This window comes from Kogia breviceps, chromosome 12 (assembly GCF_026419965.1).
Source record: "Kogia breviceps isolate mKogBre1 chromosome 12, mKogBre1 haplotype 1, whole genome shotgun sequence".
NCBI classification, from domain to species: Eukaryota; Metazoa; Chordata; class Mammalia; order Artiodactyla; family Physeteridae; genus Kogia; species Kogia breviceps.
In genome coordinates, this window is record NC_081321.1 from 13,538,992 (window position 1) to 13,554,992 (window position 16,001).

A 16,001-nucleotide genomic window follows, 5' to 3' on the forward strand; every position below is an offset into this window, starting at 1 on the left:
CCTCTTGCACTGTTGATGTGAATGTAAATTGCTACAGCCACTATGGAGAACAGTATGGAGGTTCCTCAAAAAACTAAAAATAGAACTACCATATGACCCAGCAATCCCACTACTGGGCATATACCCTGAGAAAACCATAATTCAAAAAGAGTCATGCCAAATGTAAAATAGATAGCTAGTGGGAAGCAGCCACATAGCACAGGAGGATCAGCTCAGTGATTTGTGACCACCTAGAGGGGTGGGATAAGGAGGGTGGGAGGGAGATGCAAGAGGGAGGAGATATGTATATATATATAGCTGATTCACTTTGTTATAAAGCAGAAACTAACACACCATTGTAAAACAATTATACTGCAATAAGGATGTTAAAAAAAAGAATTCTAGGGCAAATACATTAACACATACTTTGGGGGATTTTCTCTTTTGTGAAAAATTAGAACAAGAGACAATTGGGGAAAATCCTAATTTTTTCTATAAGTGGCTCAAGAATCAGTAACTGTTTGCCTTCATAATATATGAAGATATGCAGTTTGTATAGGGCCTCATTCATGTATCAGAAATGAAAAAAATTTTTCATAATTGAAATATATCAAAGAATTTATTATGGATTTTTCACAGGGAACGTCTGTATTCTCATCTACTACTGTATTCTCATCTACTACCTTTAGTTTCTCGTCTACCCTGCCTTTACTTAGGCCAACATAAAATTGAATTAGCTCATTAAATACTATTTCTAGTATTTTTGTTTTATGCATTTAAAATACTTGGATACATAAAGAGTAAAGTGTAACATGCTAATACTGCAGGCACTTCCCTCCAAGGCATCAAAATTACTCTTTCTGTCAAGAGGCAAAATTTACTATAATATTGCTTTGGTTTAGCATTTCTGTTACTCAGTTCTTTTTTCATATTGGAATAATAACTGGTAATTATAGCAAATTTATACCAAAAACAAATTTTGCAACAAATTGCAAAGTTTACAGAATAAAATTGCTAAGACTTTTTCAAATAAGAGCCCAAATAGGTTAAACTGCATCTCACATTCTACCTTATAATATTCTTCCATTTTCTCTGAGATCACAACCTAAGATAGTTCAGCAGAGAAAAATAAATTCTTTAGATTTTTTAATATGGAAATGAAAAATATTATATGATACTCTTCAGCACATATTTTGAGCAGAAAATATTTAGCTCATTTACATACTTGGAAACTGTATTTTTTGTTAACTATTATTTTATTTACTAGAATCAGATTATCACTTAAACATGGTTTAGTGGAAATCATGTTGAGCCAGGAAAAAAGAAGGCCTGCATTCTAGCTCTGTCTATAAAGCTGAACTATAGAACCACAGCAAAAATATTCTATTTGGTTTTATAGTCGTGAAACAGATCTTTACCAGAGAAGATTTCACTATCATGTCCACAGAGTGGTTCACAGACTTACAGATTTCAGGTAGTAGAGACCAACATAAAGTAACTCTTTTTATTTTATCAAGTGATTATATGAAAAAAGTATAATTGCCATCTATAATTTTCATCATTTAATAATAGAAAGACATTTTAGTAATGAAAATTGGAAAGGATGTAATTTCAGCACTAAACAAAAATGTAACATTAAACTGTATGAAAAGTTCATATGTTATTATTTTTCTCATTTTTTCTAAGATAATGTTACAGTCTACTAATTTATATGCCATTTATATAAATAATTGAGGATTTGCCAAATATCATGTATATTTAAACACCAAGTCCAAACAATAATGATTCTTTTAAAATTATTTTTAAATAATAAAAAGCACAGAAAATATAGGTTATTTATTTTACTTCAGTTTCTATAAATCTAAGATAGAAATTGTTAAATTAATAATGCATTTTTCAGGCGTTTGATACATGGCAAACCATTTTATTTATTTCAGATTGATTTTCCAGCTACTGAGTGGGAATATATGAAACTTGATTCTGAAGAGAATAGAAGTGATCTTGAAGAACCACCAAAAGAATGTTTAAAACATATTACCAGACTTTCACAGAAACAGTCTCCCTTACTGTAAGTGACCCAGTTCTTGGGAGGGAATTTTGCCTGCTGTTCATGATACCAGCAGTCATATTAGAAGCACTCATATCTTATAAGAGTGAACCGTCCTTCCCACGTAACTCCTTTCATTTCCTAAAATCATGCCTGTTGGATGATCAACTAATGTTTAGGTACTAAATTAGTAATTTTTCATGTTTTTTTAAAGATTTTTTTTTCCTTTGGGGCATTTAGCAACTTTAAGTTTGGTCAAAGGAAAAATAAAAGGATTGGAGATCATTCAGCTCAAAACAACAAAGCAGAGACTGGTATAGATCAGCATTTAACAGTGATAAACCATTGCTCAGTCCTTCAAGTAGGTAGTAAACAGGAAAATGCAAAATTTAATTATAATGGCAGATTAAAAAAGAACAGAAATAAATCATGTTTTAATAGCACTAAATTAGTAACTAAGGAGTACTTAAATTTTGTCAAACAGTAATTCTCTGGGGAAAAAAAAATACCAGGAAGAATTATAAGAGAATACTAATTCACTCTTTGTAATTACTGTTTGACTTTAATATTTGGTAATATCCAAGCCACAACTTATGGTGCTCATTACTAACATGGCAAAAGCATAAAACTAAGAAAGCAACTCTTTATGTGTGTGTGTGTGTGTGTGTGTGTGTGTGTGTATATACACACACACACACACACACACACATATATTTATGGTGATATATATATATATATAACATAATAAAGCATTTTATTCCAAGAATAAGAAATTATTTAAAGGTTTTGAATGGGATAGTCATGTGATCTGAATAATCTTTTTGAGTGATTCTTTTGACTACAAGTTGAAGGATGGATTGGAGAGGAAGTAAGAGTGTAAGCAAGCAGTACAGCAGAGTAGCTTATGTAATATTTTAGGCAGGAGGTCATGGTCACTAGAACTAGGGAGATGGCAGTGGACACTGGTAGTAATGGCTAGATTTGGAGCATATTTGGAAGTTGAGAAGATGTGACTTCATGATTATTAGTAAATAGGAGTTAAGTCAATTGAAAAACCAAAGAATCAAGTTAAGTCAATGGAGAATCTAAGGTTTTTGAATTGATGAACTGGGGAGATGTTAGAGTCATTTTCTGGAGGAGGAATAAGTTTGAGACCATCCAGACTGAGGTGTTGAATGTGATAAAGCATTCCATTTTGGGTAATCTTGTTACTCCCCTGATCTCTAATTTCAACTTGTCTTACTCTTTTCCTCATTCACTTCAAGCCAGTGACATCAGTTTGCTTCACATACTTCACACGTGCTATATTCCCTCTCCCATCTCAAGGCCTTCTTATTTGGTGTTTCCTCTACATGAAATACTCCTTCCTAGTTCTTCACATAACTGAATCATCTCACCCTGTAGGTCTTCACTTAATTGTGATCTTCTCAAAGAGCCCTTCTTTGATCACCCTACCTAATGGAGTTTTTCTCTCTTTACAATCTATCTTATTACCTTTTATGTTATCACATTTAGCAGAATCTATTGTCGTCTTGTTTATTAATGTGTTTTTTTCTTATTAGCTCGTAAGAACTGATAGGACAAGGAACCTATCTATCTTGTTTATCACTACATTTCCAGGGTTCTACACTGTGCCCGATAAATAATATGTGTAAAATAAATGTTATAATGAATAAAGTTCCTTTGCATAGAATTTGGTATAAAAATTACCTTAAGGATTGAAAATGTTGAAAGACTCCCTTAGTCCTCAAGACATATTTTGATGATCCATTTTTATACTAGACTATTGTCATCTTAACTAGGTGAAGCATCTTTTTATACTCCTTAATCAAAAATATAAAACCTTGCATTTAACAAGTGTGTCACATATCAGAGGCTAATATATTTGTAATGAGAGATTTTTTAATATATAAAAAAGATACTTTGAAATTTTAAAATATTCAAACAAAAAATATCAAAACCAACAAATAATAAGCACAATAACTGCCTTTAAATATTAAAGGTTTGTGTTTTTAAATTAACCCCAATAATTTCTAACTGGTTTTATACTGTAGTTTCTATTTAAGAGAATAACTTATACTATAAAATAGGTAACATTTTCCTCTGTTTCACCCACTCAAATATAATTATCAATGCTCAGTAGAGTACAGTTTCATTCTGGACTGTGAAAACAGATGGAGACCAGCCTTCAATGTGATAAAACTTGTGTTAGAAACAGATTAAATTCATTTTCAAAATACCACATTTTATCATTTAGTTGGTGACTTAATTATTACTTCTTTCAATTTGATCAAATATACTCAGTCAAAAAGTTCAGACTCAATGAAATTCAATGAAAATGTTCCTATAATATTTGTAAAAATAAGAAAAATACCTTCTTGATGACAGCTAAAAGAATATGTCAAATATAAAGAAAATCCTGGAACATAAGGTATAAAATAATTTGGTATGAAAGAAATTATGCTTCCACTTCTAGCCATGAAGATTACCTATTACTAGACTAATCCTCCTGAATTAAAGAAATATGACACAAGAAAAATACATATGCAACAACTGCTCTCAGAAATTGAACAGACAGGCCTTGAGGTGAACCCATGAATAAAGTGACTTTCAGCCCAGAGGCATTTTCTGTATTATAGATCTGGGAGATATAATTAAAGAGCATGCAGGTCTTGCTGAGACTTAAAAAAAAAAGGCAGAGATAGCTGCTGAGGCAGCTGGAATCTACAAAGCATAATAGTAGAGAAAAGGAAGATGCACAGGATAGGAGCTACAGAAATATGTATTGGTGTCCCCTTATATATTTAGCTGAGTACTAAGCTACTCTTGAGCAGATAGAGATTTTGTAGGGACTGCAAAAGAACTGCTACAGGAAGATGTGAAATAAATGTAGATTCTAGAGGTTGCCCAATGCTGGGAGACATAGAAATTCCGACTAGTAATAATAGAGAAATATCACCACACCCCAGCATTCAATAAAGAAATCAGAAAGATGCATATTAGGAGTAAGTGTGCTCTAGCCCAAGATTAAGGACTATACTTGGCCTAGCCTAACAAATCATAAAAACAAGCCTCAAAAGGGGATCAAGCTGATCTGCTAGTAACTAAACGGACTACTAAAAAAATTGAAACATTCAACACTCAAAAGATAGCAAAATGCAGAATTTTAAAGGTTTAGTGTACAATCAATAATTGCTAGACATAGGTAGAGTCAGGAATATATAACCATAGCCCAAGATGGGAGAAAGCAATTAACAGAAACAGGTCCAAATATTTTACAACTATTATAAAGACTTACGGATTTAAATAAAAAGATATGTATAAGTGAACAAATGAAGTCTCAGTAGAAAAATGGAAATTTAGGAACTGAAAAACACAATATCTAAATTTTTAAAAAATCACTAGAAAAGCTTAATAGATTACATAATGAAAAAAAAAAGAACAGTGAGCTTGAAAATAGGGCAATAGAAATTATCCATGTTGAAGTACAGAAAGAACAAAACCTGAAAATAGTGATAGAGCCTTGAGACCTGTGGGGCAATATCAAGTAATATAATATATGTGTATTGGACACACAGGAGAGAAGAGAGGGATTGAAGTAAAAAAAAAACAAAGAAATAATAGCCAAAATTTTACAAGTTTGATTAAAAAAAAATCAACCCACAGATATAAGAAGCTTAGCAAATCCCAAGCATGTGTGCATATGCACACACACACACCACCTAAGCACATTATAGTCAAATTTCTGAAAACTAAAGATAAAGATAAATTTTTTCTAACGCATCAGAGAAAATCACAAATTGCATCCATGGAAACAACTATAATTCAGCAGATTACTCATTAACTGAGGATTTCTCATTAGAAGCAATGGAAGCCAAAAGACATTATAACACTAGCTTGCATTTTGAAAGGGGAAAAGAAAATACATCAACTTAAAATTCTATAACCAGTAAAATTACATTTCAAACATTAAGGCAAAATTAAAACGTTTTCAACTAAGCACAGCTGAGTTAGTTATAAGCTCATTTGTACTATAAGAAATCTTAAAGAAAATATTTCATGCTAAAAGAAGTGATAAGTAGATGGACACTCAAATCTACAAGAATAAATGAAAAGCACCACAAAGGGAAAATAGGTAGATAATAAAAATACACATTTTTTACATATTTATTAATTTATTTTAAAAAATAATTGTTTAAACAAAATAATCACAATATACAGCTGGGTTTGAAATATATGAAAGTAAAATGTGTAACAACTACAATAAGAATGAGAAATAGAAATATAAAAGCATAGTGTTCTAAGATTCTTATATATAAGATAGTGTAACATTAATTGTGGTTGGCTGTGATATGCTAAAAAAGAATATTATAATCTTGAAAGAAACCACACCCCCCAAATTTTAAGAGTACATTTAAAAGTCAAAAAGATGACAAAAATTAAATTTAAAAAAATCCAAAAGAAAGCAGGAAAAAAGGAGAAATTGTTTGGACAAAAAAATTAATAACAATATGGTTGATTTAAACCCAATCATGTCAATATTCTGTTAAATATAAATTAATAAAAACCCCAATTAAAAGGCAGAAATTTTTAGCCTACATTACAAAATAATATCCAACTTTATGCTGTTTACAGGCATATATTTTAAATATAAGAATTCAGCTTGATTATAGTCAAAAGAATAGAAAAAGATATATAAGGAAAATCATACCATCTTGAAATATTTGGAAAAAAACATTTGACAAAATTCAACACCCATTCATGATAAAAACTCACAAAACTAGGAGTAGAATGGAACTTTCTCAGACTTCAACTCCTGAGTTGAATCTAGATCTATGGGAAAATCTAGAGTTAATATCATATTAAGTGGTGCAAGAATGAGTGCTTTCCCCCTAAATTGGGAACAAAGCAAAGATGTTTGTCTAAATATTCCTCTTCAGTTGTACTGGAAATCCTAGCCAGTGCACTATGGCAAGGTAAATAAGTGTTAAATGTATAGAAGTTGGAAATAAATAAATAAAACTGACTCTATTTTCATATGAGTGATTTTGTAAGATCATAGCATTTGAGGTTAATGTGCAAAATGCAATTGTATTCCAGTAAAAAATAGAAAATAAATTTTATTTTTCAAAATTCTATTTACAATATCAACATCTCTACATTAAAAAGTATAAAACTTTGCTAAGAGAAATTAAAGAAAATCTCAGTATATTGAAAGATATATCATGTCATTGATTAAAATAACCCCTTTTGTTAAGATGACAGTTCTAGTCCTCCCCAAATTAGTGATAAAGATACAATTATACACCCATTAGAATGCATAATTTTTTTTCAAATTATCAGTATGCTTTTAATTAAACTCTGAAGACTTGGATAATATTTTTAAATGGGCAAAAATCAAGTGTGGGCAAGAATGCTGTACAGTTGATTCTATCATACCCTACACATGATAATGTAAAATACTACAACCACTTCAGAGAATAGTTTGACAGTTTCTTCAAAAGTTAAACAAAAATGTGACATACCACCAAGTCATTCCCCTCCTTGGTACTTTCTAGGAGAAATGAAACATACACCCATATGAACACATGCACACAAATGTTCTCAGCAGCTTTATTCATAATATCCCAAAACAGGAAACAACACAAATGTCCATTAAATATGAGAAAGGGTAAGCAAATTGTGATATATTCATACGAAGGAAGAGTACTCATTAATTAAAAGGAATAATCTACTGATGCACTCAACAATATGGGTAATTTTAAAAACATTATACTGAGTGAAAGAAGCTATAACTAAAAGAATATTTACTCTATGATTCCATTTATATGAAGTTTGAAAATAGGTAATATTAGTCTAAAGTAAAAGAAATCATACTAGTGCTTGCCTTTGGTGGCATAAGAAAACTGTTTTATATCTTGAAAAGTGCATAGTTTTTACTTGATATATGCATTTGGCAAAATTTAATTAACTGAACCCATGTATTCTCTTTTATGTAAATTATGCTTCAATAATAGAAGGTAAAAGAGAAAAACTCACTGTTCAATATTGAACAAATGAATTCAGTTAGGAAAAAATAACTTGTTTTAATACCATAGAAATAATTTGGTTATGGAATTTTTTCTTCCAGGGCTTTCTGGTGAGGAAGGTAGTGACAAAACAGAAAAGGAGCCTAAATGTGTCTCAAAAATAATCCTCTATAATCCAGTTCTTCCACTTTGCAGTTGAAGATGGCTTCAGAAGAAATTGTAGAGAAATAGCGATATTTAAAAATCTTTCAATAATTCTTATTATCCTGCTTGAGAGTTTTAGTTAATTTAAGCTGAGCAACAGAGTATCAGTTTGGAGGAGACAGTATTGAAAAGCTGTCATTGTCATGTGAGAAATGCTGTCCTTCAGCTGAACCATGGTCTTGAATGCTTTTGCTGGAGTGTAAGCAAAACATGGTAAACTGTCAGTGAATCAATGGCCCTTGTCCTATACTTAAATCTTCTGTTGGAACCACTCTCCAGAGGGAAACACTTGAGCACTTAAGGAAGTCCTATTCACTGGCATTTTAACCCCAAACTTCCAGCAAACTCTGAGAATTTAAAGCCAGAATCCAGGGATAAATTGAGATCTTTGTTTTTGAAGTTCAGAGCAAAAAGTTTTCTGAACTCTGATTGAAACTTGCTTTGAAATGAAGGAATATGGTCTTCAAAATATGCCATTTCTCCACAGGCCCACTTGGGTCTAAGTTAATTTATAAAGAATGTAAGAAAGTAAATGGTTAAGCAACTTTGTTCTAAGTAGTACATGTTGCAGGATTCAGATAAACTTGGTCTGCCTTAAAGGAGACAGAGACTTTGCCAACCAAAATGACGTTTTTTAAAAAGTGGCAAGCATAAGAGTGAGGAAAAATAAATGTGAATTATCTGAACTGAAGTTTATTTCATTTTATTTTTCTATAAAAATAAATTTAGTGGGAAATAAGCTGATAAAATAACCTATCAAACTGTCCCCAAAAGATAAAGGACTTGTTTTCCAAAATAAACTAAAATAAAAGTCAAAGAACTAGACTAACATTTTGTACTGTGTATTTACAGCAAACATTTGTTAGTATAGCAAACTCCAGTAAATTATAGTTTCCAATCTGGTTTTGCAGACTCTCTGAGGAAAAGAGAAGATACTTATGGTTTTATCGCCTCTACTGCAATAATGAAAATTGCTCCCTTCCTTTGGTCCTGGGTAGTGCCCCTGGATGGGATGAAACAACTGTTTCGGAAATGCATACCATTTTGAGAAGATGGAAATTTTCTCACCCCTTGGAGGCACTTGGACTTTTGACTTCCAGGTAAGAATTGCATGACAGGCATGACATTACTAATGAGAAAAATTTGAAGAGAAAATCTGTAGGACTATATGATTAATTCAGTGGCCATTCCGTTTGTTTCCAATTTCAGTAGCTATGAATATTAAATTTAGATAAATGTAAACTATGAATATTAATTTTAAACAAATCCAAACTATAATTGTGTCTTCTGTACTAAACTTGAAGTATAATGAATGGCCGTAGTATCTTAAATGGAGAGTCTAGTTGCTCTTACAGAAATAACAACAAAAAAATTGAATAGGGAAAAATAAAATTCTCTACTTGTCCCCCTCTCAAAAGAAAAGAGTCCTTAAAAATTAAAACAATATCTTTTACTACTGAAACATGCAAAGCCTGGCAAAATACCCTGCTTACAGTAGGTTTTCAGTTAATAAGCCAATGATGATGACAAAAATAAAAGGAAAAGCTATCCCTTATATATTCTTCAGATCTTCCCTCAGAATAAAATGCATGGGGGTAGGGGATCAGGTGGGGCAATGATGTCATCTTCTAGTTAAGGAGAAGCATGAGAGAACAAGTGTGGTGTCTGGCTCTGGTTTGGGGAAGCAGCTCTTCCTTGGCTTCTATTTCATATTCAAAGCCAAGAAGAGATATTTTAAGTCTGTCTTGATGGTATCATCTCACTGATGCCATGAAGAAAGTCTGCAATCTCTAGAGTCAGAGAAGAATTGTGACACCCAGTTCTATTCTAGATTCTCTCTCAAGATCCTGATGAAGGAGAAAGGAGGGAGAGAAAGTGACACAAGGACTTTTCAAAGGATTTATTTAGGTTTATTTTAAAATTTGTGTCTTTTATAAAACTTCTAGCATGGGAAAGGAAGAGAAAGTGTTTTCTTTTTCTATTATTTGTAAGCATTAATAGGTTCCTCTCAATCTTCCAAGCTCAAAATTTACAAATTATCTTAAAATCCTACATGGTTTTTGCCTCTCACGTTGAATATTTTATTCAGTTTTCTGATGTCTTCCATTAATTACTGCATGCCCAGACACCCACTCTTCCTTGATAGATGATAGATAGACGATAGATAGATAGATAGATAGACAGTTAGATAGATAGATATAGAATTTTTCTTTTAGTTGAGCTTGCAGCTTTTCCCCTTTTTATAAGGCTTCTTCTAGGTGGATCCTTCCTTGATCTTGCCAAGTAAAATTGATCACATCTTCCGAGTACAGTGCTTTGTTTCTTTATTAATTACATTTTATTGCAATGTGTTTACATGCAACATGTGAATCATGTAATTTGCCCATATTGGACTGAGAGCTAGTTAAGGCAAAACAGTTCATCATAGTGTTTCTGTTTCCCAAGGGCTTAATAATACCTGGGACATAGTAATTACTCAATATTGACTCAATCACTCTCAAAAATACATTATGATTATTTATACTACTTTATTTTAATATTTAAATTATACTATTTGAGGGAATCATCGATTATCTTTATTTCCTACATCTCCTTGTACAGGTGAATGAATTAATGAAATAATTCTATGATAAGAAAATCAATTAACAATTGATTGGTTTCATTGGAATTATTTACAGTTCATACTTGTGTTTCAGGAACCTTCTGGAAAAAAATAAGTTCTCATTTGCACCTTACTCCTAACATCTTTTTCTGATTTAGATAGATAAGAATAGCCAATATCTACAAAAATTTTTTGCTAAATTCCAGTTGGTTTTGGCTCAAGTAAGACTTAGAATATTAGCACAATTATTATTTTGTCATTCCTGAACTGATTAGCTCATAGAAATTTGGCTCAAAATGTGAAGGTTAAAAAAAAAAAGTGAAGGTAACAATTCACAGAGTAAGCGAAGATTTAGCAATTCATACCTCTGATAAGGGAATTGTATTCAGAATATATAAATACTCTTACAACTCAATAACAAAACAATAAATAACCCAATTTTTAAATGCTCAGAGGAGGACTTCCCTGGTGGTCTAGTAACTAAGACTCCCACTCCCAATGCAGGGAGCCCGGGTTCGATCCCTGGTCAGGGAACTAGATTCCACAGGCCGCAACTAAGAGTTTTCATGCCATAACAAAAACATCCCACGTGCTGCAACAAAGATCCCGCACATGGCAACGAAGATCCCATGCGCTGCAACTGAGACCAGGCACAGCCAAATAAATAAATAATTTTTAAAATAAATAAATAGAGGATCCAACATTTCCCCAAAGAAAATATACAAATGCCCAGTAAGCACATGAAAAGATGCTCAACATCATTAACCACTAGGGAAGTATAAATGAAAACCACGGTGAGATACCACTTCACACTAACTAGGATGGCTATAATCAAAAAGACAATAAGCATTGGCAAGGATGTGAAGAAATTGGAAATCTAATATATTGCTCAAGAGAATGTAAAATGGGGCAGGCACTTTGGAAAACAATTTGTCAGTTTGTTAAATATTAAACATCAAGTTACCATATGACCCAGCAATTCCACTCCTAGCTAATACTCAAGATAAATAAAAAGTAGGTTCACTCAAAAACTCCTACATGAATGTTCAGACCAGCATTATTTATAATAGCCAAAAAGTAGAAACAACTCAAATGGCCATCAGCTAATGAATGGATAGACAAAATGTGGTCTATCCATGCAATGTAGCAGTATTCAATAATAAGAAAGAATGAATATTAATATATGTTACAACATGAATGAACCTTGAAAACATGCTAAGCAAAAGAAGCTAGTCACAAAAGACCACATATTGTGTGATCCATATATGAGATGCCCACAATAGGCAAATGGATAGAGACAGAAAGTAGATTAGAGATCACCTAGGGCTAGAGGAGAGGGAAAATAGGGAATGAGTGCCAATGGACATGAGGTTTCTTTTTGTGGTTATGGTTCCACAACTCTAGAAACATGCTAAAAATCATTACATTATACACTCTGAGTGAACTGTATGGTATTTATATCTCTATAAAACTATTAAAAATATTTAAAGAGTAATTATAAAGGTAAAAACTATGACTATATCTCTAAAGCATAATTTTCTTACGGGACAACTTTCTAAAGTTTCTAAAGCATTAACTAGTGGGGTTTTTTTTGCAACTTATTATTGTTTTATTAAGATGTACCTTGGTATATTTTAAAGACATTTAAATGTGTTAACTAATATTTTTTGTTAAGTTCATGTAATATTTCTTACAAAAATCTTTGTCAGAATGAAGCCTGTAATACTGATTAGTTTTCTTGCTTATAAAATAAGAGGATTCACTAGATGGACTTCAATATTCTGATTTCTGATAACTAAGCATAATTCTGCTTATAGAAGCCTTCTCTACTTAAAGAGATGCTGAACATCTATTTGATTTACTTAATGTTTTAAATATAAAGATCCGATTTTTACTTAGTGCTTCTTAATACTACCTCATTTTATTATCTACAATAACCTTAAGGCAAATACTATTATTACAACGATTTTACCATTGAGGAAACTGAGGCTTACTGGGGTTAAGCTGCCCAACTGACATTAGTAAGTTAAGGGGCTAGAGTTAAATCCAGGGACTTGGAGTTTGCAATCTTAACACTATGACTTACAGCCTTCCTACATAAATACATCCTATTTGTTTACATACTAAATATGTAAATAAAGCTATCCTAAAGTAGTTTGATTATAGTAAATAGCAGTACTTACCGTCTTATGCTTGGATGTTTCCACTTCACTGTGTAATTTCTTTTTTTCTGAATAACCAGATTTTTAGAGTTTATAGGGACTGGTTTCAAAGTAGAGTGCTGTTTATTAAGCGTCATTCAGGGAACTTAGTAGAAACTGGATTTATATGCACATTGAACAGTTCCTTATCATGCATCAAAACAGGTCACTGAAAAGGTTAGAGTATTTTCATTGTACTTATCATATGACTCCCACTCTCAGTTTAACTGAACTATTAAAAAACTTGAGGACAAGCTGTTTCCAGAAATGAACCTTTCAACTTCTCTAAATTAAAAAGCTGACTTCTCTGAGAACAGTTTGTGCTTGTTAAGTGAGTTGTCAGGGTGAGTTCTTCAGAGGTCTGTATTTTTTCTCCTTTGAATAGTCTTATTTTTTCAATGGCTTAACCTCCTGAGAACTGGTGTGCTCCATTTCTAGCTTGGATAATTTTTACTATTGTTGATTACTTAATCCTGTTTGAAGGTTCACCACCTCCTTTTGGCTTATTTTTAGCAAGAGACATGTTGAGATTTGATTTAGCTCTGTGTGGGCCATAGGGTGTTAATATTTCCATGACTGAGTGTTAGCAGTGTGTTCACCAGGTACTTATACTTCCATTAGAGAAGGCAGTACTGTCAGAATAGCAGAGACCAAGGGCTAAGGTCTGTAGTTCTTGGCAGATGGTTGCTGTTTTCTTGAACCCTGGTGCACAGGTGCAACTATTCAACTGCTAATAATAAGCAGAAATTACCCAAGGAATTAGAAGGCAGTTCAAGGGAAGTATTCATTTAAAAATAGTAACTCTAAATTGGCATCAGAGGATTATATCAGAAGCTTAAATAAAAATTTGACAAGGTACCAGAACTTGCCATCCTACATGATGTGAAATTATTGTTTTGCAGGAAAAAGAGCAATACTTAATAGGTAGTGCCTTAGCTTTCAAAATCAGTTTCCTTGGAAAAATGTTCCACAAAAATGTTTGCACCAAACCACTATATTCTTTATAGTAGAGATTAATTAATGTATGCTAAAGCCATTCTTAACTAGTATTGTAAGTAGGCAGCATAGAATATAGAAAAGGTAGACAGTTATAACTTCCACATCTGACTAAGTAATCAAGTGATGGATGATGGTGTATCCTTTCTATTTATTTTTTGAGCAAAAATATGTGTACGTGGAAATTGGCATGCAATGAATCAAAGAAGCCAAATAGGTCATAATGATTGTCTCTAAACAGTTTAGAGGGAAAGACTCAAACTGAAGATCACACAATATACTCTATACTATAATCAAAGTATTAAGTGCTGTATGCCCCCAAGGAAGAGAGAAGCAAATTCTCTCAGGGAAAGTAAGAAAAGCTTCACAAAGGAATTAAATTCTGACTTGAAACATTCATAGGAATTTCCTGAACGGAGAAAAGAGAAAATGGCATTCCAGGAAGAAAGACTAGCATGGTCACAGTATGGAAGTTCAGAGAATAGTAATTTAATATAATATTAGAAGGGGGGGGCTTTCCTGGTGGCTCAATAGTTGAGAATCCACCTGCTGATGCAGGGTACACGGGTTCGTGCCCCGGTCCGGGAAGATCCCACGTGCCGCGGAGCGGCTGGGCCCATGAGCCATGGCCGCTGAGCCTGTGCATCCGGAGCCTGTGCTCCGCAATGGGAGAGGCCACAACAGTGAGAGGCCCACGTACCACCAAAAAATAAAAAATAAAAAAAATAAATTAGAAGGGAATTGTACTGGGAGACATGGTTGAAAAGAGTGGTTCAGTTTAGGTCATTTGGGGCCTCATGAGTCAGGTAATTACTAGGAACTAACTTTACTGCAGCCCATGGAATTTTAAGAATAGGAGTCATACAATCAGATTTATTTTATACAGGGATAATTCTATGAATTATTGTGAAGGGTGGACTGAAAAAAGAATAGAATAAGAGCAAGGATATTAGATAGATGCAAGTATTGAAATAGTCTACTTGAAAAATGGTCTGGGCCTGATCAAGGCATCAGTAGAAATTTACAGAACAAATTTGAGAAACATTTCAGAGGAAAGTGAAAAGGCGAGAGGAAATAAGGAAGACTTGGAGCTTTCTGATTTGGGTAAATGATAAATAATTACATCATTAACCAACACAAGAATTATAGAAGAAAGAGCAGATTTGGGTAGTGAAGTTGGATCCCATACTTCAAGGCCTTGAAGAGGAAATGGAGAAAAATAAATTGTGCCTCTTGGAATAGGATTGCTAGTAAAGGCAAGAAGATCACTAAAGTTGGAGGAGGTAAGAAAAAGATTTTGATGTTTGGGGTCCATATGTTTGTTTGAAATAAAAGAGCTTCAAGCATGTTTAAAAACCGAGATGAAAGATGCATGAAGGGAAGATCAGAAAACAGGAATGGGTGAACTGACAAAATGAGATGGCACCAACAGCCAACAACCTGGACCAAACATGCAAATGGAAATTTTATCAAGGAGAGGAAGAGAGTAACATGTTCCTCTTAGTTGGGAGGGAAGGAAAAATATGAATATGATTTTAGATAATTATGGATATGGAAGAGAAAAATATGAAAGTTTCAGTATTCTCCATGAAGGGAGAGTCAAGGTGATATACTACAAATGAAAAACATAGAAGTGCATAAACCCAAAGATATGTATCTTGCCTTTGTGTACTCTTGAAGAGTTTCTGGAGTTGCTTCCATATTTTATGGTTGATAATATAAGCTTTGAAATCAAACATATCTGTCTCTGCCACTTATTACTTGAATGACCTTGGACAAGTTTTGGGAGTAATAAGCATCATGTACTTTACAGGATAAAGTACTTATGAGAGCTTTCAGTAAATGCTCCCAATCATTCTTATCATCATTATCCTCTTCATCATACCTATACTTTTAAGAGAGTTTAGAGTTTTCAGATTTTTTCAGTGCCAAATTGTAAATAT

General features: G+C 32.8%; 1 protein-coding gene across 3 annotated transcripts in view; it reads left to right on the forward strand.

The window, feature by feature from the left end:
• Positions 1-16,001, forward strand: part of PIK3C2G (phosphatidylinositol-4-phosphate 3-kinase catalytic subunit type 2 gamma) — a 342,287-nt gene that overhangs the window by 97,015 nt on the left and 229,271 nt on the right. For all 3 annotated transcript variants that reach the window (XM_059082718.1, XM_059082719.1, XM_059082720.2), the window contains 2 exons: positions 1,917-2,047; positions 9,171-9,359. In XM_059082718.1, the coding sequence (XP_058938701.1) occupies positions 1,917-2,047; positions 9,171-9,359 (320 nt within the window). The remainder of the gene's footprint in view (positions 1-1,916; positions 2,048-9,170; positions 9,360-16,001) is intronic.